The 23,715-nt window shown below is 37.1% G+C and overlaps 1 protein-coding gene across 7 annotated transcripts in view; it reads left to right on the top strand.

The window, feature by feature from the left end:
* Positions 1–23,715, top strand: part of LOC148950123 (cytochrome c oxidase assembly factor 6 homolog) — a 123,484-nt gene that overhangs the window by 90,916 nt on the left and 8,853 nt on the right. For 6 of the 7 annotated variants that reach the window (XM_089091458.1, XM_089091459.1, XM_089091455.1 and 3 more), the window contains one exon: positions 15,389–15,471. In XM_089091458.1, the coding sequence (XP_088947584.1) occupies positions 15,389–15,471 (83 nt within the window). The remainder of the gene's footprint in view (positions 1–15,388; positions 15,472–23,715) is intronic. The other variant, XM_089091460.1, reaches the window with a different exon arrangement.

The following is a 23,715-nucleotide window of genomic DNA, read 5'->3' as shown; positions in this document are numbered from 1 at the left end:
ACACAGACAAAAAAAATTTACACACACAAAAAAAAACTTGCCTCAACAAAAAAAACTTACACACCCACCCAAAATAAAAACAAAACCCAACATAAAAAATTACACAAAAAAAAAAACTTCTATTATTTGTTAAAATTATATAACTAAATTATTTTAGTTTTTTTTCTTGTCCCACCACACAATTACACACACACACACACACAAAAACTAACAACCACACAAAAAATTAAACACCCAAAAAAACTAACACACACACACAAAAATTTACATGCACGCAAAAACTTACACACACACACAAAAACTTACACACACACACAAAAAAAACTCACAGACACAAAAAAAAAACTTACACATACATAAAAACTGACACACACACACACACAAAAAAAAATTTACACACACACAAAAAAAACAAAAAAACTTACACACAAAAAAAAAAACTTACCCACACCCAACTTACAGATACACACACAAGAACTTACACACAAAAAAAAACCTCTGAGTGTTTAAAATGATTTAATGACATTATTTTAGTTTTTTTTCTTGTCCCAAACTATTTTTTTTATCATGAACCATTTAGAGACCAATTTGATCAACTTGGAGAAAGTTCAAATAGAATCATTACTGATATTGATATTAGTGGGTAAACTACAAACCGACAAAAATATTCGGAACTTTTTTTTCTTATAGCCTTGACTTTGAAGATATTGTCGCCCTCCACTATAACTTCGCTAATACATCCTTCTGTCAATCAAGCCATCTCCTCCAAAACACTTTTCAGTCATTTCTTGTTAAAAAAAATTTCTATTTCAACTCACTCACACGGGTTTTTTCTACATATGAACCAAAGAATAACACTTTTCAGTCATTTCTTGTTAAATTTTGTTTATTTCAACTCACCCACACGGGTTTTTCTACATTTGTAGAGACATCCACACAGACCGAAGAGGCAAAACAAGCCCAACGCGACACCCACACCCTTCTAACGAACAATTGGGTAAACTTTTGAGTTTGGGGGGGGGAAGGGGGATTTTAAAAACCTCGTCACGTTATATAACGTGTCCGCTGAAGTCAATTCTGATGTTTTTAGCACTGCATCTATTAGTGCTTTAGAAATATCTTAAAAGCTTCTAAAGTAGAATTTTGGAAAATTTTGAGTTTGGGGGAAGGGGGATTTTCAAAACCTCTTCCCGTGATATAACATGTCCTCTGAAGTCGGTTCTGATGTTTTTAGCACTCTATCTACTAGTACTTTAGAAATATTTTAAAAGCTTCTAAAGTAGAATTTTGGAAAATTTTGACTTTGGGGGGGAGGGGGATTTTCAAAACCTCTTCCCGTGATATAACGTGTCCTCTGAAGTCGATTCTGATGTTTTTAGCAGTGTATCTATTAGTGCTTTAGAAATAACTTAAAAGCTTTTAAAGTAGAATTTTGGAAAATTTTGAGTTTGGGGGGAAGGGGGATTTTCAAAACCTCTTCCCGTGATATAACATGTCCTCTGAAGTCGATTCTGATGTTTTTAGCACTCTATCTACTAGTGCTTATCCATCGTCATAGCTAGGCAATAATCCTAGCGCGGGGAAGGGGAAGGGTTTTACGAGCTTCCACTAGGAGCATAAATTCTAGTATACTTGACTTATTGTATCGGAATACTATCACCTTAATTCTCTGTATTTAGAGGTAATATCCATTGTCACAGCTAGGCAATAATCCTAGTGCGGGAGAGGGGGAAGGGTTTTACGAGGTACCACTAGGAGAATAAATTCTATTATACTTGACTTATTGTATCGGAATACTATCACCTTAATTCTCTGTATTTAGAGGTAATATCCATTGTCACAGCTAGGCAATAATCCTAGCGCGGGGAGCCACACCTGACAATTTTTATCTTATTCTAAATCTTTGGAAACAGCCTCTATTTCTGACCAAGAGCTTGAGAAAATTGCCTGATTATCGATAAATGGGGAAACATCCTCGAATCGTTACTGATATGATATTAGTGCGTAAACTACAAACTTACAAAAATATCCAGAACTTTTTTTTCTTATAGCCTTGACTTTGAAGACTTTGTCGCCCTCCACCATAACTTCACCAATACATCCTTCTGCCAATCAAACCATCTCCCCCAAAACACTTTTCAGTCCTTTCTTGTTAAATTTTTTTATTTCAACTCACCCACACGGGTTTTTCTGCATTTGAACCAGAGAATGGAACTAAGTTTCACATTTGAACGATAGAATTGTATTTTCCATAATTTTTATATATTAAACTAGAGTTTATGGTCAAAAATCACACACACACACACACACACACAGAAACTGACACACACACAAAAACTTACACACACACACACACACACAAACTTACACACACACACACAAAAAAAAACTAACACACACACAAAATATGAAACAACCACAAAAAAATACATACACACACAAAAATTTACACTCACGCAAAAACTTACACACACACAAAAAAACTTACACACACACACAAAAAAAAAACTTACAGACACAAAAAAAAACTTACACACACATAAAAACTCACACAGACACACACACAAAAAAAAATTAACACACACAAAAAAAAAAACTAACACACACAAAAAAAAACTTACACACACACACAACTAACACATCCACAAATAAAACCTTACACACACAAAAAAAACTTCTCTGAGTGTTGAAAATGATTTGATGACATTATTTTAGTTTTTTTTTCTTGCCCCCACACAAACTTACACACACACACACACACACACACACACAAAAACTGATACAAACACAAAAACTTACACACCCACAAAAAGATACACACACACACAAAAACTTACACACACACACAAAAAAAACTTACAGACACACAAAAAAAAACAACTTACACATGCATAAAAACTCACACACACACACACACAAAAACACAAAAACAAAAACACACACAAAAAAACAAAAACTTACACACAAACACAAAAACTTACACACACACACACACACACAAAAAAATAACAAATCCCAAAAAAAAAACAAACAAAAAAAAAAACACTTCTCTGAGTGTACAAAATGATTTCATGACATTATTTTAATTTTTTTTCTTGTCCAAAACTATTTTTTTATCATGAAGTGTTTGGATACCAATTGGATAAACTGGGTGAAAGTTAAATTATAATCATTAATGACATTGATATTAGTGCGTAAACTGCCAACCCACACCAATATACGGAGAATTTGTTTCTTATAACCTTAACTTGGAAGAAATTATCGCCCTCCACTATAACTTCGCTAATACATCCTTCTGTCAATCAAGTCATCTCCTCCAAAACACTTCAGTCATTTCTTGTTAAAAAAAATTTTTATTTCAACTCACTCACACGGGTTTTTTCTACATTTGAACCAAAGAATAACACTTTTCAGTCATTTCTTTTTAAATTTTTTTTATTTCAAGTCACCCACACGGGTTTTTCTACATTTGTAGAGACATGCACACAGTCCGAAGAGACACAAAAAGCCCAAAGAGACACACACAAGCATCTAAAGTAAAATTTAGGAAAATTTTGAGTTTGGGGGGGGGGGGCAAGGTTGATTTTCAAAACATCTTCCCGTGATATAACGTGTCCTCTGAAGTCGATTCTGATGTTTTTGGCACTGTATCTATTAGTGCTTTAGAAATATCTTAAAAGCTTCTAAAGTAGAATTTTGGAAAATTTTGAGTTTGGGGGGGAGGGGATTTTCAAATCCTCTTCCCGTGATATAACATGTCCTCTGAAGTCGGTTCTGATGTTTTTAGCACTCTATCTACTAGTGCTTTAGAAATATTTTAAAAGCTTCTAAAGTAGAATTTTGGAAAATTTTGAGTTTGGGGGGAGGGGGATTTTCAAAACCTCTTCCCGTGATATACCGTGTCCTCTGAAGTCGATTCTGATGATTTTAGCACTGTATCTAATAGTGCATTAGAAATAACTTAAAAGCTTCTAAAGTATAATTTTGGAAAATTTTGAGTTTGGGGGGAAGGGGGATTTTCAAAACCTCTTCCCGTGATATAACATGTCCTCTGAAGTCGATTCTGATGTTTTTAACACTCTATCTACTAGTGCTTATCCATTGTCACAGCTAGGCAATAATCCTAGCGCGGGGAGGGGGAAGGGTTTTACGAGTTTCCACTAGGAGCATAAATTCTATTATACTTGACTTATTGTATCGGAATACTATCACCTTAATTCTCTGTATTTAGAGGTAATATCCATTGACACAGCCAGGCAATAATCCTAGTGCGGGGAGGGGGAAGGGTTTTACGAGTTTCCACCAGGAGCATAAATTCTATTATACTTGACTTATTGTATCGGAATACTATCACCTTAATTCTCTATATTTAGAGGTAATATCCATTGTCACAGCCTCCATTGACACAGCCAGGTAATAATCCTAGCGCGGGGAGGGGGAAGGGTTTTACGAGATTCCACTAGGATCATAAATTCTATTATAATTGACTTATTGTATCGGAATACTATCACCTTAAGTCTATGTATTTAGAGGTAATATCCATTGTAATAGCTAAGCAATAATCCTAGCGCGGGGAGGGGGAAGGGTTTTACGAGCTTCCACTAGGAGCATAAATTCTAGTATACTTGACTTATTGTATCGTAATACTATCACCTTAATTCTCTGTATTTAGATGTTATATCCATTGTCACTGCTTGGCAATAATCCTAGTGGGGGTGAGGGGAAAGGGTTTTACGAGGTTCCACTAGGAGCATAAATTCTATTATACTTGACTTATTGTATCGGAATACTATCACCTTAATTCTCTGTATTTAGAGGTACAGCCAGGCAATAATCCTAGCGCGGGGAGGGGGACGGGCTTTACGAGCTTCTACTAGGAGCATAAATTCTATTATGCTTGAATTATTGTATTGGAATACTATCACCTTCTCCCCCACCCCTGCCCTCGGAAATGTGGGAACGAAGGGTCTCTGAGCCTTCCCCTTGATGCAGATGTTTTCCCTCCAAAATTGACCCCTCCCTGCCCTCAAAAATGGGGAAACGAAGGGAACGTTAGATCCTATTTTAAATTGACAATACTTATCAAACATCACTAGTGTATTATACAGATCACATAACTCATTACCCCTTTTTAAATGTTAATCAAATAATTCTGATTATAGTGTCCAATTTTTTGTCTGCTTTTCAAAATGTTCGTATTTGTTTAGAATGAAGTGTTTTTTATAGCAGATACCCCCGGTGCAACTGAACCCCCCATGTAACTGAACCCCTGTATAACCGAAACCCCCTACAAATGAACCTCCCTGCTACTCACCCCCATTTAACTAATCCCCGTGTAACTGAATCCTCATGTAACTGAACCCTCGTGCAAGTCAACCCTCGTGCAACTCAACTCCCTCAAAACACTTTTCAGCCATTTCATGTTAATTTTTTTTATTTCTAAACTATTTAAAATTGACAACACTGTGCAAATCATCACTTGTGTATTATACGGTACACATTCATTCCATCTCCTCCAAAACACTTTTCAGTCATTTCTTGTTAAAATTATCCAATCACTAATTACCCCTTTTTTCTCCACCTTCAAATGTTCCTATAGTACCTACGCAATTAGATCATCCAGTTAACACTAAGATGTAAATTGAGTAAGCCTCTCGCAATAACGAACCAAACCAGATTATACCCACTTAACCAGATCAAAAAATGGCGGTCACACTAACTTGATTAGTAATTGGATTCAGATATAGTACGAATGGACTTTCAGTCCTACATTCACGGGTTTCTGCAAAGTGCTATGGGCTTCATTGAAAAAATACCAGTTAAAAAAAAATAAAAGTCGTCTCTTATACGTTGCCAAGTTTAAAAAAAAACAAAAAAAACCTACTAATCAAGTTACAGGTGACTGACCCTGGTAAGTCAATGTACCGGTTAAACTACACGCATATTCATGCCTCAGGCGTAGGTGTACTATAAACAATGTGTTAAAACATAATGAAAATTGGAATGTAGTGTATGAACATTTTATAGGGTTTTTGCTTGAGTACATTATACCTTGCCAAGTTTTTTAAAAAACCAACTAATCAGGTCACCATATATGGACCAACCGCCGCTCTCTCTCACCGATTGACCCCAAAAAAATGGGTGTTACCTCAGAAAACCCGTCTGGTAAGGCATGTACCGTTCGTAGTAATAGGTGACTGACCCTGGTAAGCCAATGTACCGGTTAAACTACACGCATATTCATGTAGTTTTTTTTGTAGGTTTTCAATCTATTATACCCTTACTACTATGTTCGGTACCTTTCTCGTGATTTGAGCTACAAATTTATGGCAGAAGACTTTAATGAAAAATATCCAGCAAATAAAATCTGTGATGAGACATATAGGAAGATTCTTAATGGTATGAAAGTATCATTGTGCATGCCCCAAAGTGACAGCTGTGACATTTGCACACTATTAAAAGAGAAAGTAGGGGCTGCGAGAACTCCTGGTACAAATGGTGAGGCAACCGAGAAAGAGACTGAACTGTACAGAAAGCACATAGATCTTGTTGAACAGGTTTCAAAAGCATTTTCTGAAGATAAGCAGAAATACGAAAAAGATTCAACTACCATGTTGTTCACCGTGGACCTACAAAAAGTGTTATTGCTTCCCATCATGCACAGCAGAAAGGAGGCCTTTTTTCTATCAAGACTCGTGTGTTTTAATGAGACGTTTGCCCCCGTTAAGGCCACCCAACAAAACCAGAACCTTTGCGTTGTTTGGAACGAATCTCGACAAGGACGTGATGCACCTGATATAGGTAGTGCCTTCCACAAGGTCTTAAAGATGAATAGGGATATCTTGCACTTCATTTTTTATACTGACAATTGCTGTGCCCAGAACAAAAATTGGACAATTTTTAGTGAATTTGTACTGATAGTCAACAGTGAAGGAGGACCTGAAACGATTCGTATCAAGTGTCTAGTGAAAGGCCATACGCACATGGGGGCTGACTCCATACACGGATCGATTGAGTCTCGAATTCGAAAAAGGGATGTTCTTGACTTTGAGGATTTGTGCGACACCATAGAAAAAAGTAGAAAATTCACGAAAGCCGTGAAAATGGACATAGAAGACTTTTGCCAGTGGAAAAGCTTAAAAGCTCCTGGCATCGTCATGAAGAACTTGGGCGTGACCATTGATGAGTTCAGTGAGGTCTGTTTTAAGAAGGGAAAACAGAACTGTTCTATAAAACTAGCCCTGAGGGTGAAGAAAAGAGTCTAAGTTTTGTGCCAAAAAAGCTGGTTAGTACAATCAAAGAGGCAAAGTATCCTTTGCCAGATCCGATTCTTGGCGCAAGGGGGGTAAAGCCAGAAAAGAAAAAGGCCATCTTAGAAAAACTTGTACCTTTTATGAATGAGAATCGCCGTACATTTTGGCGCACTATGCCTTCATCAACAGCTTCTGTCGATTTGCTGAAGCACGGCTGTGTTTCTTAGCTGCCTGCAGTATTTCAGTGATTTATTTTTATTTTTTTTATTTTTTAACTTCTAATTATTTGAATAAAAAAATGACTTGTTGTACATGCTTCATACGTGGTTTTACCTTCGGTATACGTCATAGATACGGGGTTTTGGGCAGAGTAAAAGTGCGTTTTATGTTTTATACAGACTTTTACCTTTGGGACTTCATTCGAATTCGAGTCTCGAGTCAAAGGTAAAAGTACGTATATGTCATATACGCACTTTTACCTTTTGAGAGCGCCTCTTTATATGAGTAACGGTCCAATGGTAAAAGTACGTATCTACTGTTTCAGGCTTCGGGGCAGTAATAATAGAAAATTTTACTTAAAAATATGAAATCCCCATATTTGTTTACCTATTTAACTAATTTCCAGAATTAGCCAGTGTCCAGTTTCACCGTAAACCGTATTTGAAGCTCTCAAAAGTACTCAAACTTTGAGCCGTGATTTATCGAAATAATGAAAAGTGTAGATACGTACTTTTACCTTTTGAGGGCCGAGTACCCAAAACTCTAAAAAAAACAATTTTGGTAGCAATTAATATATTACAATAGATTCCAAGTGTATATAGTCCATTAAGTTTAATGTTAACACTTAAAAGCTACGAGCAATTAATATATTACAATAGATTCCAAGTGTATATAGTCCATTAAGTTTAATGTTAACACTTAAAAGCTACGAGCAATTAATATATTACAATAGATTCCAAGTGTATATAGTCCATTAAATTTAATGTTAACACTTAAAAGCTAGGAACCTGAGAAAATTGGCCAATTTTGGAAACAGGGGGACACGTCCCCAAAAATCTGAAATGATCTTAATGAAAATCACACCATTAGATTCAGCATATCACAGAACCCTACTCTAGAGGTTTTAAGTTTCGATACACAAAAATGGGGAATATCACGAAGGCGTGTTTTTTTCCAGGGGTAATTTTATCGAATCAATGGTCCTAGAAGATCGAGAGAAAGCTCATTCGAACGGAAATTAAAAGTTTTAGTGTCCTTATTAAGTGACCAAAAAGATCTTGCAACGGGAAAGTAAAGTTTTTTTGTCATTGTTTGGCTCCAAACTACGATTTTGCCCCAAAGAGGACGAAGTTGCTATCGATTGAAGATTCTAGGATAGCCAAAAGATTTAGAAGTATCAAAAAACTATATATTAAGCTTTCCAATTGCAGAGGAGTTAATTTCGCACGGTGGTGCCTTCGTTCACTGTGGCACGGTCAGTAGGAACATTCACGAAGTTCCTACAGCTATCATAAATGAGGGGTAGGGTGGCATCGTGCAGGAAGGAGGGGGAGATGCATAAAGGTGGATTTCGATGCCCATATTGTTTGACTCTCCATGAACCTTCAAACTTTAGCGTAACGAGTGAGGGTATGAAGCAGGGAGACCCTCCCTTCAATATGGAATAAGTTATGTTCGTTTTAAGTTCTAATGTTGCTCCTTACTTTCAGTTGAAAGAACTTGTTTTGTTTTTTAATTTGTTATCTATGACCAAGAAACCCATAGAAAGGATACCTCACTCACTAAAATATCTTGTTGTCTTTCATACTTAATTCCGCCCACTTTAAACATCATAGAGGAATATCCAATAATCCCCCGTTATATAGGTGATGGGCCATTTTTACTTTCATTTCCTTTTCTACGTATTATAACGACATAAATTTTTTAGCTTCCCCCCTTTCCTCAGCATTTTAATGGTGAATTTGATCCGGTTTTCCTCGGGATAGTGATATTATTTTGGGTCTCTTAATAATTTCATTTTTCTATATCTAATGGTAAAGACCCACTTTTATTCCAAAATGTTCAAGGTCGCCTACTTTTTTGTAGTACCTTTATTGCACTATACAGTAGCAGGCTGCTCAATAGCGCTGCTTAAGTAAAGAATGATGTTACTTCAATGCATCTTTCCCTGGCCCACTTCGAGAAACTCGGAGTTGCCGTGGAAACTTGGAAGGGGGCTCATTCGATTGAAAATTAAAAATTTTAGATCTTCATTAAAACTATAACGATATCAAAAGGTAAAAGACTATCCAATGACACTACCCAAACCAAAGACAAGAAAAGAAATCAAATCAAAAGAAGTATGTATATCTAGATTGTCAAAAGGGCGTATCTGCAATATTTTAGGAACAGCTAAGGGTATCCAGTTGAAATTTTCAGGGCATATTCAGGGGATTTTGAATTAAATCGTAAGACACCATGTGCATACAGGTTATGATTTTTTCCAATTTCTCCAAGGTTTACCACTTTTGTCGTTTTGTTACTGTACTTGACTTACTTGACTTAAGTCCCGTCCGGCCTTTGTGGCTGTGTTGGGACTTCTTCTCTTCTGAGCAAATGATGAATGTGGCGACGGTAGTTCGATCTGTCTGGTTCTAGACGAAGTAGATGGGGGAGGTTATGGGCCGGAAAATTGTCGGTCCATCTCTTACGAGGTCGGCCTCTGGGGCGCGTGCCGTGAACCCGTTCTTTGAATGTGATTTTTGGAAGCTGGCTGGCCGACATTCACTGGATATGGCCAAGCCAGAGGAGTTGTTGGCTTCTGACCCGGTCTATGATGGTGCGGGGATAACGGAGTAGTTCTCGGAGGACTTCATTTGAGACTCAATCAGTGTAGGTAATCCCCGCAATGCGTCTAAGGCATTCAGTTTCAAAAGCGGAGATTCTTCGCTCATCACGAGCCTTTATTGACCAAGTTTCACTTGAGTATAAAGCTATTGGGATTATGAGAGAGTTGAAGAGTCGCGCCTTCAGAGAAGTTGACAGAGTCTTGTTTTTCCAGATTGGCAAGAGGTTCTTGAAGCTGGCGCATGCCAGGCCGAGTCTTCGTTTGATCGATTTCGAGAAGTCGTTATCAGAAGTTAGGAGGCTCCCTAGGTAGACAAAGGAGTCAACATTTTCTACTGGCTCTCCTTTTATTGTTAGCTACACGTTCCTTGAAGCAGGGTCTCTAGACATCCACACAACCTAAGTTTTGTCTGTATTAACGACCATCCCTAAGGTCTCGATTGCTGACACTAGTTTGTCGGTGTCAGCTTGGAGTATATGCTCTTGACTATTAAGTTTCTCGACGTCATCTGCGTATGCCAGTATGTCGATAAGCTTCCCTCCAATCTCTGCACCGTCAACAGTTTCAGCAAATGATAGCGCTGCGTTGAGGAATAGGTTAAAGAGGCGGGGTGACAAGAGGCGAACTTGAAGAACGCCCGCTTATGTCACAAACTCCTCTGTCAATCCCTTGGGCGTCTGGACTTGGCTGACGAAATGTGAATACATGTCTCTTATCAGGATTACTATGTTTTCAGGGGCTCCATAGTGTAGCAGGAAGTGCCATAATCCATCTCGCCTTATCAAGTCAAAAGCCTGCTTGAAATCAATGAAGAGTAGTAGCAGCTCTTTCGCAAACTCGATTTACTTCTCCATCATTTGCTGAGTGGAGAAACTCTGGTCTATGGTAGAGCGGTCTTTTCGAAAGCCTGCTTGGTATTCCTCTAAGATATGGTTTGTCAGAGATTTCAGACGGTCAAGGAGTATTTTTGTAAGAATCTTCGCCGGTTGGCTAGTTAAACTTATTGGTCTGTAGTTGTTACATTCGCCCTTTTCTCCCCTTTTAAAAAGGGGGACGATGCTGGCTTTCGCCCAAGATCTGGGGAAGTGGCCCGTTTCCCAGACACTTGTTATGACTTTGTGATAGATATCGACCAGTTCTTCTGGGCCTGCTTTTAATAGTTCTGACTGAAGCCCCAGGCCCATCTGGGCCTGGGGCTTTATTAGTTTTTAGAGATTTTATTGCTGAGAGTACTACATCTCTTAGTGGAGGAGGGCTTGGGTCTACTGGGTACTGCGGTAGTGGGAAAGATAGTAAGATGTTCGGGTCGGCGTTGTTGTGGGGTTCATTTTTTCGCTGAAGTGATCCTTCCATCGTTCTCGTCTTCCCTCGGAGTCCGTGATTTGGAGCCCATGTTTATCTAAACAGTGTAGGAGCGTCCGAGTACTTTTTTTGACAGTTCACGGACTTCCATGTACATGAAGTGGCTATTACCTTTTTGAAAGGCTTCTTTACACTCACAACATTTGTCATTGACGTAGTGTCGTAGAGCTTGCCGGATTTTCTTTTCTACTAGGCGCTTCAGCCTCTTGTACTCGTCCTTTCTTTGTCGATCTACCTTGTTAGCATGAGCGCGCTTCTGCACACATAGATCAATAATTTCGGGGGTGATCCACGGTTTATCCGAATTGGTCTTAATTCCCAGGATTTCACTGGCAGTTTCTCTGATGATGGATGCACTTTCGTCGACCAATCGGTTAATTTCTTCTGCGGTTGGAACTTCCATGGGTTGGATTCTCGACAACTTGTTTGAGAGTGCTGTTCTATACCTGTTCCTTGTTTCTATGTTTTTCAGCAGGCCGAGACGATATCTTGGTTAGCTTTTCTTAGGCTGGTGGGGCTTCCAAATGCTCAAACGGGGCTAAGAGATGATTAGCACTTGATTCGAGTCAAAATCGCAACCTGCTATGGAGACTGTGCTCCGTACTGAGGACATTCATCACTTGCTGACAATCATGGAACCAATCATATATGCAGTGTGGCCGCCAGGGGATCTATAAGTAATTCTCCTTTGTTCTCTATGACGGAACATGGTGCTCGTTATAATAAGTTCGTTATCCCGACAAAAGTCGATGACATTTCACCCTTGTGGTTCTGCCGTCCATGCCCGAACTTGCCCGTGACGTCTTCAAGTCAATCATTGGAGTGTTCGACAAAGGCGTTGAAGTCCCCAATCATGAACAGAATATCTTTCTTGGGAGCAGTGTCAACGGTGTGTTGGAGTTGGCTGTAAATTCTTCGGCTTCTTGGTCACTCCGGGACGAGTCTGGGGCGTAAACTTGTATTATGGTCATGTTGGCAATGGATCCTTTCAGACGAATGGTGATAATACGTTCAAAAACAGGATGGACGGCAAGAAGAGACTGTTTGGCTCACTTGGAGAGTAGGAAACCGACACCTTGGCGGTGGACTCTATCACTTCTTCCAGACGTGATGAGTGTGATGTCGTCTATTCTTTCTATTCCTGTGGAGGGAAGGTGAGTCTCAGATAGTCCAACGATGTCCCAGCGGTAACGGTTCATCTCGTTTAGGACTAGTTCCCTTTTTCCTGGTTTGGCTAGTGTGCATACGTTTAGCGTTCCTAGTCAGAGATATGTTTATGGGGTTATGATAAACGAAGTCTTCTCTGACTGGAGAGTCGTCCAATCGGATAAATGATCGTCGGCTGCCCCGGACGCGGTAACAAAATCATATTCATTATCAACAATATCATTCTCGCAATTTGCAATTCTTGGTCTCATACCGTTGGTTACCCCGGACGCGGTAGCACGGGTTCTTACTTTCTTATTCGCCATTTTCATCATTTATATTTAAGAGAAGGAGTTTATGGCTAATTTGTCGGGGTAACGGTAAGCCACTCCTCTCTACCCTTAGCAGAGGTCATTGTCCATGCAGCTGGATCGTCTGTCCTTCACAGTTGTCACTCTAGGAAGGCATCCTCTCGTTCGGTGGTCTGCGATGCCGATTAATTTTTCCCATTGCTGGGGGAAGGTGTGTAACCACCGGGACATGTCCACACGCCGGTTGGTCCTGCATGGTGTGCATCAGAAGGGCCTTCCTCCTCCTCCGCCTGTATTTCAGACCCCCGGGTTAGGGCGTCCCAGTTTCAATTGTGGACCCCCAGGAACTGGGTCCTCCCTCAGTACGTACTTCCTATGAAGGCACCCTACATATCTGTAGGACGTTTACCTGTCCATCACCTGGAACTGTATTGAGTATCCTGGGGTAGGCCCCCTACTAAGAATATGACTCAGTAGGACTCAGTAAACTGTACTGTATAGTATTAAAAAGAAACAACGCGAAACGCTCCCAGCTCCGAACGGAAACTTCGAAGGATCATATAATCTCGGGCTTGTTTATAATACAGAAATAATTTTGAAAAGTATCAATACCAAAATCCAAAATTCCGAATTTTGTTTCATAAAATTTTTATTTTATTTGTTTTTTTTTCTGAAATTCTGTTTGCATGTAAAACTTGGTCCCAGAACTAGACTAAGACGGGTAGATCCATCATTCTAATCATAGAGAGGGGGTAGGGGTGTCCTGGCATCTTGTGATTTGCACATCTACCAGAGGGGGGTTATCAGATATCAAGTAAAGCTAATGAGAAGCCAGGTTTATTGTCCTAATTATGTCTTCTAAATATTAGGATTTGATCCGAACTCCATGAAGGATAAGGGGAGGTATCTAAATTTGTTTCATATCGACATTTGTTTGAAGAAGTTGTCGGATCTTAATGAAACTTGGCAAGGTATAAGAGCTAGTGTCCTTCCCATGTCTTAAAGGGATAAGAGTCCTATCTAACCTTTTTGAAGGACGGGGCTTCGAAAATCTTGCCATCTTGACATGGAACTTCCACATAGGTACTTTTCAACGGCTGTCACGTAGGTAACTAAAAAAGAAATTTTTGTGGATGTAGGGATCCATGAAAATCAATCTTTAATGAAAATCAATCATTTTATAGTTGCTTCGTGCATATCAAATCTATTTCTGGAGTTGTCAACTTCTACGACAAAACTGAAATGTTTTTCTGAAATCCAAGTTTTTCTCCAATAAAATAATGTGGCAATGAGTTGTTGCGGTAACAATTCACGTGCTCTTGACACCAAAGTAGTTTTTACTTTGGAGCCTTTCGAGGGGGATTAGGAGTGTTGTGTTGGCTGGCCATGGAGCCTTTCGAGGGGGATTAGGAGTGTTGTGTTGGATTGTATGTATTGATTGGATTATTCAATGTAGGCCTATTTTAATGTTTTTCTATTGATTTAGTGTTTGATTTAAACGGTATGTATTCCCCTCTATTACAGGCCTGGGAGCCTTTGGGGGATTAGCACAATGTATTTTCTTGTATGATTTATTGATTATGAATAAATCTTATCTTATTGCATTTGGAAACTCAGTTCTAATTTATGTAGAGATATTTCAGCAACTGCCGAAGAAATCTAAAAATGTCTGATTTCCTTTCAAGCTGTCACTGAAAGAGATTCACCTGGTTTTGTGCTTTGGTCTGTTTAGTCTGATTTCCAGGCTTTTTTTTTTTTTTTTTTTTTTCTTCTTTTTTTGTTTTTTTGTGTTATTCTCATTATTGTCAAGTGGTCATGCAATTGTTTACTTGTCTTACTGAAAGGTATCTGAAAATAACAGGTTAAATTTTAGGCTTTTAGCTTTGTGAATCCAACTGCACATGTTTTTCTGCAGTTATGTCCACGTCGCTCTTTACTTAGGCAGCGTGATTGCGCTGTCTCTGACTAAAATAAGTGTGAGCAGGCCTGCGGACCTATCCTCGCATAATTTGATAATTTTTACGGTTTCCAGTAATGTTTTGTGTTTTCCATATAAAAGCCTGTACCAATAGTCATTTCTGTACATCTAATCCAATTTAATGCTGAACTTTTCATCATATAAAATTCTAACAAAGATACCGTGTAATGACTAAATATAAATCTAAGTTAAAGATTAAATAAATATAAATTAAAATTAAGAAACCACCCCAGTCTACTTCAGGATATCTTTTTACTCCCTGGCACTAAAATTGAGCATTCGCACTGAAGTCTGAGCATCATGGCACTCAATCTTCTGCCCGATCAGTACGCCAGAGAGAACGGGTGAGCTTATTTCTAGAGATATTTACAAATACAAGTGCTAAAATGTTTCTCTATCCCTATTCTAACTTATGTCCTTATAAAGGGTTCACGGACTTATAAGAGGTAGGAGGCTTGTGGAGGACATAAAATGATTAGGATAACCTTTATGATCAATGTATATTTTTCAGGTGAAGCATTTTGACAGGAAGCGAAACTACTTGAAGTTTAAAGAGAAGATAGAAAAAGAAGGGTATGAACCACTTGATAAACGGTAGCATGAATTGTCAACCCTAATTAGCCGGTAATTAATTTGTAATAAAATTTGAGCAAAATAAATTCTTTTTTCAAATCAGCATGAGTGCTTGATTTTTTGTTTTGCTTGCAACTCCAACTTCTGAGATATGATTTTTCTTCTTTTTGCTGCACGTAGCATTCTAGAAAGAAGTTAACAGTTGGTGCTTTTAATCTGAAGTGACAGTTTCAATAATCCCTGTGATGTTCTAATGAATAATGATTCTTTCGTACCGTATTGTAATTTCTTTCTTTTTTTTAAGAATGGTCTTCAATTTGCGATAAAGGGGGCAAATACCTGTTTAAAATAGTTGAAAACGTAACTAAAAGTTTACGATCAATTCAGACAAACTGACTATGATGGAAAATGTATCAAACAACCTACCTAATAGATTTTCCATCTTTCATTGTTGAAATTTTAGTTTTCGATTTTTTTTGGCGTGTTTTGCTGTTCAATTAAGTCAAAATAAATTAAGCAAATTTATTAAGTTAAATAGGACCTAAAACAACAAAGGCAACATCAAGGGGGGGGGCGTGTTACCGGGTTTTGACCCCCCCCCCCAAAAAAAAAAACGTAATAAAAATACATATAAATAAACTTTTGATGCGTTTTTTAATTTTTTGTATTCCCCTCCCCTTCCTGCCGAAAAAGTACACCCCCTCTCCTGAACATAAATCCTAGATACGCCCTTGAAGACAGCTTTGGATTAATGATAACATAGGGAAATGTAGATCCAATCTTAAGAGAGGAAGGTGCCATTTGTTTTTTTTTTTTATTTACAAATAAGCAATTTAGATCACTTCTCTAAAATTTTTCAGAGAAGGGACTCCTGGATTCTGATCACTTGGGGGGGGGGGTCCTCTTTTCTGTGTGTAGGTTGCGTAAGCCCTAGCCTTTTCTATTATTATTGTTATTTAATATAGTGCAAGATTCTTTAATAACAAAAAAAATTATTTATTTCATTTCTGTACTAGCCTTGTGCATCTTTTTTTTTATAAAACGCATTGCAGGCTACAAGATTCTGTTATTACAAAAAATGTTGATGCAGTTCACTTTAATACTAAGCCCAGCCCTCTTCATCTCGACTGAAATTAGAAAAGAGCGGAATAAAACAAAACCGCTGATATTACTATTATTTATGTACTATGTTGTAGTAAAAGTTAAAAAATATACATCAGTATTTCTTACCATATTATATTTTAAGGTTTTTGTGGTGAAAACCTCCACGGTGTAGTTTTATCTGAGAAAAAAAAATAAGACGCAAGAAAAATAGGAGGCAAACTCAACGATATAATTTAATTTGAATTAAACTTGTACGATTTATTTTATTACAAGTAATAAAATAAAACGTCAGTAAAACCAAGTTCCGCTTAGTTCCGGAAACCAAGTTTCCAAGTTCAGCTTGCCAAGTTCCCAAAACCAAGTTCCGCTTGATTCTTTATTAGGAAAAGATAAAACTTAGCTTTGACCACCTAATAATATTTTATTAGTGAATATTTAAGAAGCTGACATTGATGAGTCTAGCCAAGTCCAGCAAGGAAGTAGTGGATCAGTACGTCTACAAGTTTTAGTTGTTGTCGGTAAAGGGCTTACTGTGAACATTGACATCTAACAATATTAGTTGGCGACATCGTTCATATAGAAATATAAATTTTCAAAATTTGTAGTCTGTTCACTTTAGAATGGTATAGTAAGTCAAACTTTTACTGTAAGTTACAGTAGACAGTAAGTCAAACTATTTTTATTTTAACGGAAAAAAATTGTACGTCCCTCAGACTCAACAAAAAATAAATTAAAGAAATGAAGATCAAGAATGTTTCTTTTTTAAGGACAGAAAACACTGGACAAAATAAAACGAATATTTTGGGAGAAGAACCGCTTCCCTTCGTCAGTGCTATAAGAGAAAGTTACAAGGAAACATGTTTCCGTTTTCTGAACGATAAATGGATAAACAGCTAAGCCCAAATAGATCACGTAGCCACTATTGCGCTGGTTTTACCTTAACTGATGGGGGGGGGGGTAGGGGAGGGTAGGGCAAATTGTATCGAGCGACGGGATTGTCTCACATTGTTTCAACCAACATTTGAATCGCCAATAATGTATCTCATTTTCTTTTAATCTGCTTATAAAAATTGTGATTGACACATTAACATGCAGAGAATGTTATGAAAAAATAAAGTGTAGGATTAACCTCCCACCTTGACTTCCCCCATCACCCCATAAGTCCTTATGAAGTGAATGCGCCAGTTTACATGTGATAGTGGTTAAAAACCCTCGAGGGAGGTCCGCAATAATTCATATTTATAAAAGTTCTAGATAAGTTCTTTTGTTTTGGGTATAACAAAATTCTGCTCCAGCCAGCGAAACGAGTACTATGGCAGTAATAAAATGTAACTATGTTTTTTTTTTTTTTTCTTCAACCTAGAGGTTAAATATAATGTTCTTTGTCAAATTGATTCCTATCCGACAGGTATCTAATTAATTTGTTTTCATAAAACGCGTTTTGGACATTGACAAGTCTATTGACAATAATCTGTCGTGTCCGTTGCCAAATTTCTCGGAAGCTTATTTTCAAAGTTAGATCCAAAACTGTCAACATTTATTAATGAAATCTTTAAATACCTTACCTACAAAAGACAAGCAGCCTATAAATTTGACAAAGAAACTAAATTTAATTTACAGCCTAAACATAAATCTTTGACTGAATTAAAATATTCAGAAGCCAACTCGATTAAGACCATAAAATTTTTAATTTTTATGTTAGTGCACCAGTCATCTGATGCAAAAAATGGCTAAGTATGTTCAGTATTCACGTATATTCTGGAAAATTTGTTGAAGTGCGTTACAATATGGACTTAACTAGAGAGGCTTCTGAAAAACATTGTTTTGAATATCGATGGCAAAAATGTGTATATTTCCTTTTGTGTTGTATCATGTTAGAGAATGTTCTTTCGAAAGTACAAAGATAAGCACATAAAGTATTTCGTCACTAAAATCACAAAAGGGTTAAAAAGATTGGAAATCTGACTTATACAAAGCAAGACTCACATTCTGCGGTGCGAAAGTCAAAGCGGTAATCTGGTAGGTTTTATGCGCCAATAGCTTTCGATTTTATTTTTTCTAAATACGAAATTTTGGTCATAAGTAGATCATTGTGTTTGTAACTACTATTTGTTTTTGGAAATCCTCCTCCTTCACTTGAGCTAATTATACTGATGACCCTAATTTAGCTCCATAAAATTTATGGGGCAAAGAACAAACGTTTCTATGACATGTTTACAAAACGACTGACAAATAGCTTTGATCTCTTTCATGATGTCTTTCATAAGTCTAACAATGATGCTCAGACCCACCAAACACTTTGTTCTAGAAGTAGTCTCTATGGATAAACTATGGAAGAGTAAGGTCTGTGATGTTAAGTGCCCACACAGAACCATTCTTGAGACTTCTCGTTACACAACCTCCAAAGAGTTTTCTCTGCCAGTTTTTGAACAAGCTTTGGCCATAGGGTTTAGCTTCATCTCACGGGAAAAGGGCGTTTTGTTATAAATGACCTAGCACTTTCTGATGATTTGTATGCCCTAATAGCAGGTCAAGTACGATGAAGCTGATTCTATTTGTGTAAAGAATGTCTTGGACACGATTAGATTGAATCTCCTACTCTCTCGACATTCTCAACCTTACACTTCACGGGGTGTTCTAAATATCAATGGCTGTTTGTTACTCACTTCTTTTCTCAACTCCTTCTCAAAGTGGACCCTAAGTCATATTCATACTTATTCAGAGATTGTCCTTGATTTGCTTGAACGAGTCTGTCTTGTAGTAGTGTTTATCAAAGTAAAACTTTTACTGGAGCTCCAGTTGAGGCCAATTTGTGTTTAAAGATGTTTCTACCATTCCTTTGAAATAAGAGGTTTTTTTTTAGTGACTCAATAAATGAGATCATAAAAAGAAAGTTTGACGCCCCTATTTTGTCACACTGTAATGCTGTTTCTCATGAAATTGATAAAATATCATTTCAGGATTTTTTTTTGGGGGGGGGGAATAAGATTCTACGCTTATCTGGACTGGTTTAAAAATGAGGACAAACTTGTGGTTGAACTGTAGGAACATTTGATGACAGCAACTTTATATTCTAATTTGATATTAACTTTCATTGATTTCTTGTTTGAAGAAAAAAATTAAATTTGAAATTCCTGAGCTAGCTTTTTAAGACTAAAACGCCTATAAATTGGCTACAAGCTAAATTGTCATGTATCACCATAGCTTTTTTTTCTCTCTCCCCTCTAGACTATTTTGTCTTTTTTTTGTGCATACCAATAAATGCCCTATTTCTAAGATATATCTTTGAGCTGTTCTTAAAGTGAAATGACCTATTCTGAACTATATCGAATAAGTTCGAAAATGCTCATGCAGAAGTTGGGATGCGCTTATGCAGACATAGTATAAAGAATTAGTTAGCGCAAAGTTAAAGGTCAATCAACTAGTTATGGGTTCTAACCTTTGACTGGCAATTATTTTTTTACATTTTCAATTTGATTTTTTCATTAAAAGTAAAAAACGTAATCAAAGCGCGAATATATTAGCTGATATAGTGTATCAACGCTAAAACTAGAGGGAATTATACTAATAAAAGTAAATTACACACTAGACTAACAAAACTGAAAGTATTGTTACAAACTAAATTGCATCAGAGTTTCAGAGTTTTATTCACCAATGAATACAGATTAGAAATACAATACTCTTTTTCCCCCTCGAAAGGCTCTATGGCCAGGGATACAAAAAAAAAATATAAGCAACAACCAAAAAAAGAGAACAATAGCCAAATAACATATAAGATTAAAAAGAGAACATACCTGAAACCTGAGAGTCAAAGCGCAGAGATGACAACCATGCACCATGAAATAAACACTCAAGGGACGCCAACTCCTCAGAGGAAAAGGAATAAAAAATAATAAATAAATAAAAACAAAGTGCTATTCTACTTGATTCTTAACTAAAGGGTCCTTAAGAATCCTTTTAAAGGTCCCCAAACGAGTGGCATCTCTGCACTGAAGAAGGTAGGGAATTCCAGACCTGTTGACAAGCAATGAGGGAGTTGAAATCTGACCGAATAGTAGAGGTAGGAGGAACTTAGATACTATTTAGACAACAAAGGTTATATGGAGAGGAGTCAAAGATAAGTTCAGAAGTTTTTTGAAGTGACTCTTGATGATTAACACGGAGCTGATGAAGACAAAATAAGCACATAAAAGAATGTAAGTTTACTGTTGGTTTCTAAGTCGTTTTGGTGAGGAAGGGTTGGTGTTTATAACCAGACGCCGCGCTTTATTATGCATGACAGAAAGTGACCGCAGCGTAGAAGGAAAGGTAGACATCCATACAATGGGGAATACGAAACATATGCCTGGACAAGGCAGAAAAAAAGAAGCTTCAGAATAGATCCAGGAAATGTGTCTGAGTTTTCGGATGATACCGAAACTCCGTGAGGCCTTAATCGTAATCATGGTTTCATTGTTTCTAAGCGAAAGGTTCTCATCAAGTAGGATACCAAGAAACCGGATCACCCTATTCTCTAGTCTAAACAAGTAGCCTTGAGACACCTAAAGTTATGTAAGCTGAGGGAAAGCTATACCAATTCGAGAAAAATACAAAATAAGAAAATGTGACTTGCCAACATAAATCTCGGAAAATCGGAAAAAAAAGAATTCAAGAAAGTTTAAGCACTGGAATTGTTTCATTCTTAGGTCTATTGAATACATTGACCTAACCCTCTTAAGATAGAACTAGATGATAAGATATAAAAATTTTCGGACAGCTTGCTGTTTTGATATGAAGTCCCTTAAATAATCACCTAAAATAGTCCCTAAGGTACTAAGGACTGATAGTGAAATTCGATTATTTGAATTGGTTCAATGGAAGCCTACACAACCATCTTAAAAAAGGGAGAAAATTGGAAATTCAATTTTTAATTAAAAGAACCTCAATGATAGACGCCAAATTCAAAAATAAAGAAACGTGACGGAAAAATCAGCAAACAAATACGCTAAAAGCATATAACACCAAACAGGTCAAGAAAGTGTAGTTGTCTTTGGGAATCTAGAGATTGTAGTTTTTACAAATGAAAAGCGTTGTTAACTAGAAGTAGTTAGTTTTGCTTATTTGTTTGCATGGTTCAAAGTGGCAATACTGGCGTAAATGTGATACTGCCCTAAAAACTTCGTATTTTGAAATAACTAAAAGAAAGTCCTGGTTTCGAGGTATGAATAGACCTAAGAAGGGTGCAGAGCTGCAAAAAAGTTTTGTTTCAGTGTCCTTGGTACTTCAAACATTTCCTCTGTGAAACATCGGGCAAGTTTTCCTCAGTGTTTCGAAAAAGGGACGTTCAGATGAGCAATATTTTATGCACTTGAGCCTCGTTTGGAGGTTGTACTTACTATATTCGCTTTTAATAGTATGACTTACCCAGAAAAAAAAACATACATTTTCAGACCACTTTAGCAATTTTACTTCAATTTTGCTCCTTTATTTTTTATAGGGAGCGTGTCCAACACTGAAAAGATGTTGCTAAAAATACTGTGGCGAGGTTAAAGAGTTACAATTCCACCTCGAATTACAAATTCTGTAGCATAATTATGGTAAGTTTCGTGAGTTCATTGTAACTCCTTATTCGCAAGAAGGTAAAGAGAAACGCTAGATTTTCGAATTTTCGTTTGAGTGAGCCTTCTCCTTGTTTTTACCGACCAATTTACGATACGATTATCCCTGTTAAAAATGATTTACCCCCCAAAAAATTCTAGGATTGAGGTTTTTTGGAAATTGGATTCAGGTAATGTACTCAGCCATATCCTTTTATCTATAGCTAAGCATATGAATAAGATCTTACATTCTATACTCGAGTTTTTTTTTTCAGAAACAAGGGAGCTTCTGCCTCCTTCCTCTTTATCACCATTTTTAACGCTTAATCCAACTATATTGCTTCATATTAAGGACGGTCAAATTTGCCCCTTCGTCCAAATTCGTGTGAAGTACCTTTTACGAATATTTTGGAAATTTGGGCCTCAATATTCATTTTTTATAGCTTGGGACACCTCTTGTCGCCACATAAAGATCCACTGACCCTCCTCCCTTAAGCTACACATCTCAAATCTGGCGTGTAGCTATGCAAGACTAAATAAATGTATTACATTTTTAATGAATCAACTCACCCTACTTCAAATTTGGGTGATGCCCTCTAACCACCTACCCATCCCTCCTCAGCGTAGTTATGAATATTAACGGAATCATTCTTTTTAGCTTAAAACTGTTCACGATAAGAGAGGAGCACTCGAACGGCCAGCACTTAATTCTGAATCGTAAAATTGATATATTTGTTCATAAGAAGGGAGTGCTAACGGATATGCCCCCCCCCTCGCGTCCAGTTTGATCTTGAGGGCTTCTCAGGAAAAGTTAGGCGAAAACTTTCGTTGAAACATTTTTGATATGCGGAAGCTATTGTTTTTTTCCCATTTTTCATAGCTTGTGTATTTTAGTATGAAGTAGATTTTATCGTAGATTTAGTTAAACTGGTTGTAAAATATTAATTTTTTTTATAAAATTAAACAAATGAAAAGAAAGAAAACGCGTGTAATATTATTTAAATATTACATATAGAAATACACATTTAGAAGTGTATGAATTCTTTAAATCATTTTATATTCGATAGTCAAAATGTTTGTCATCCGTTTTTGGTATTTTTTTTTATTTAAAGCAGTAAGGACAGTGAAAATTAAATTTGATTTTTAAATTTGCTAAGTGGGAACTTACACAACCTTAAATAATTTCTGAGACCACAGTGGCTAATCATGATAAAACAAAAATTCGCGAAGAAAGGAAGAAAACGAGGACAATTAACAGCCAGTGAAAAAATTGAAAAATTATGCAAATATTTCGGTCAAGACCTCCGCTTGACCGTCCTCAGTGCAGAATAAAACTGATAAAAATACAAAAATCAAACCCTAAATTAAAATACCAAACTAAAATTGGACGACCCTTTCCTAGTAACGGTGAAAGGGTAACCCTTTCACCGTTACTAGGAAAGGGTCGTCTAATTTTAGTTTGGTGTTTTTATTTTAAGGTTTGGTTTTCATATATTTTTATCAGTTTTATTCTGCACTGAGGACGGTCAAGCGGAGGTCTTGACCGAAATATTTGCATAATTTTTCAATTTTTTCAAGGCTGTTA

This window comes from Artemia sp. Qi Xiang Cuo, chromosome 7 (genome assembly GCF_049724085.1).
Source record: "Artemia sp. Qi Xiang Cuo chromosome 7, ASM4972408v1, whole genome shotgun sequence".
Lineage (NCBI taxonomy): Eukaryota > Metazoa > Arthropoda > Branchiopoda > Anostraca > Artemiidae > Artemia > Artemia sp. Qi Xiang Cuo.
Note: the sequence above shows the minus strand (reverse complement) of the source record. Positions and strands in the feature narration are given on the sequence as shown.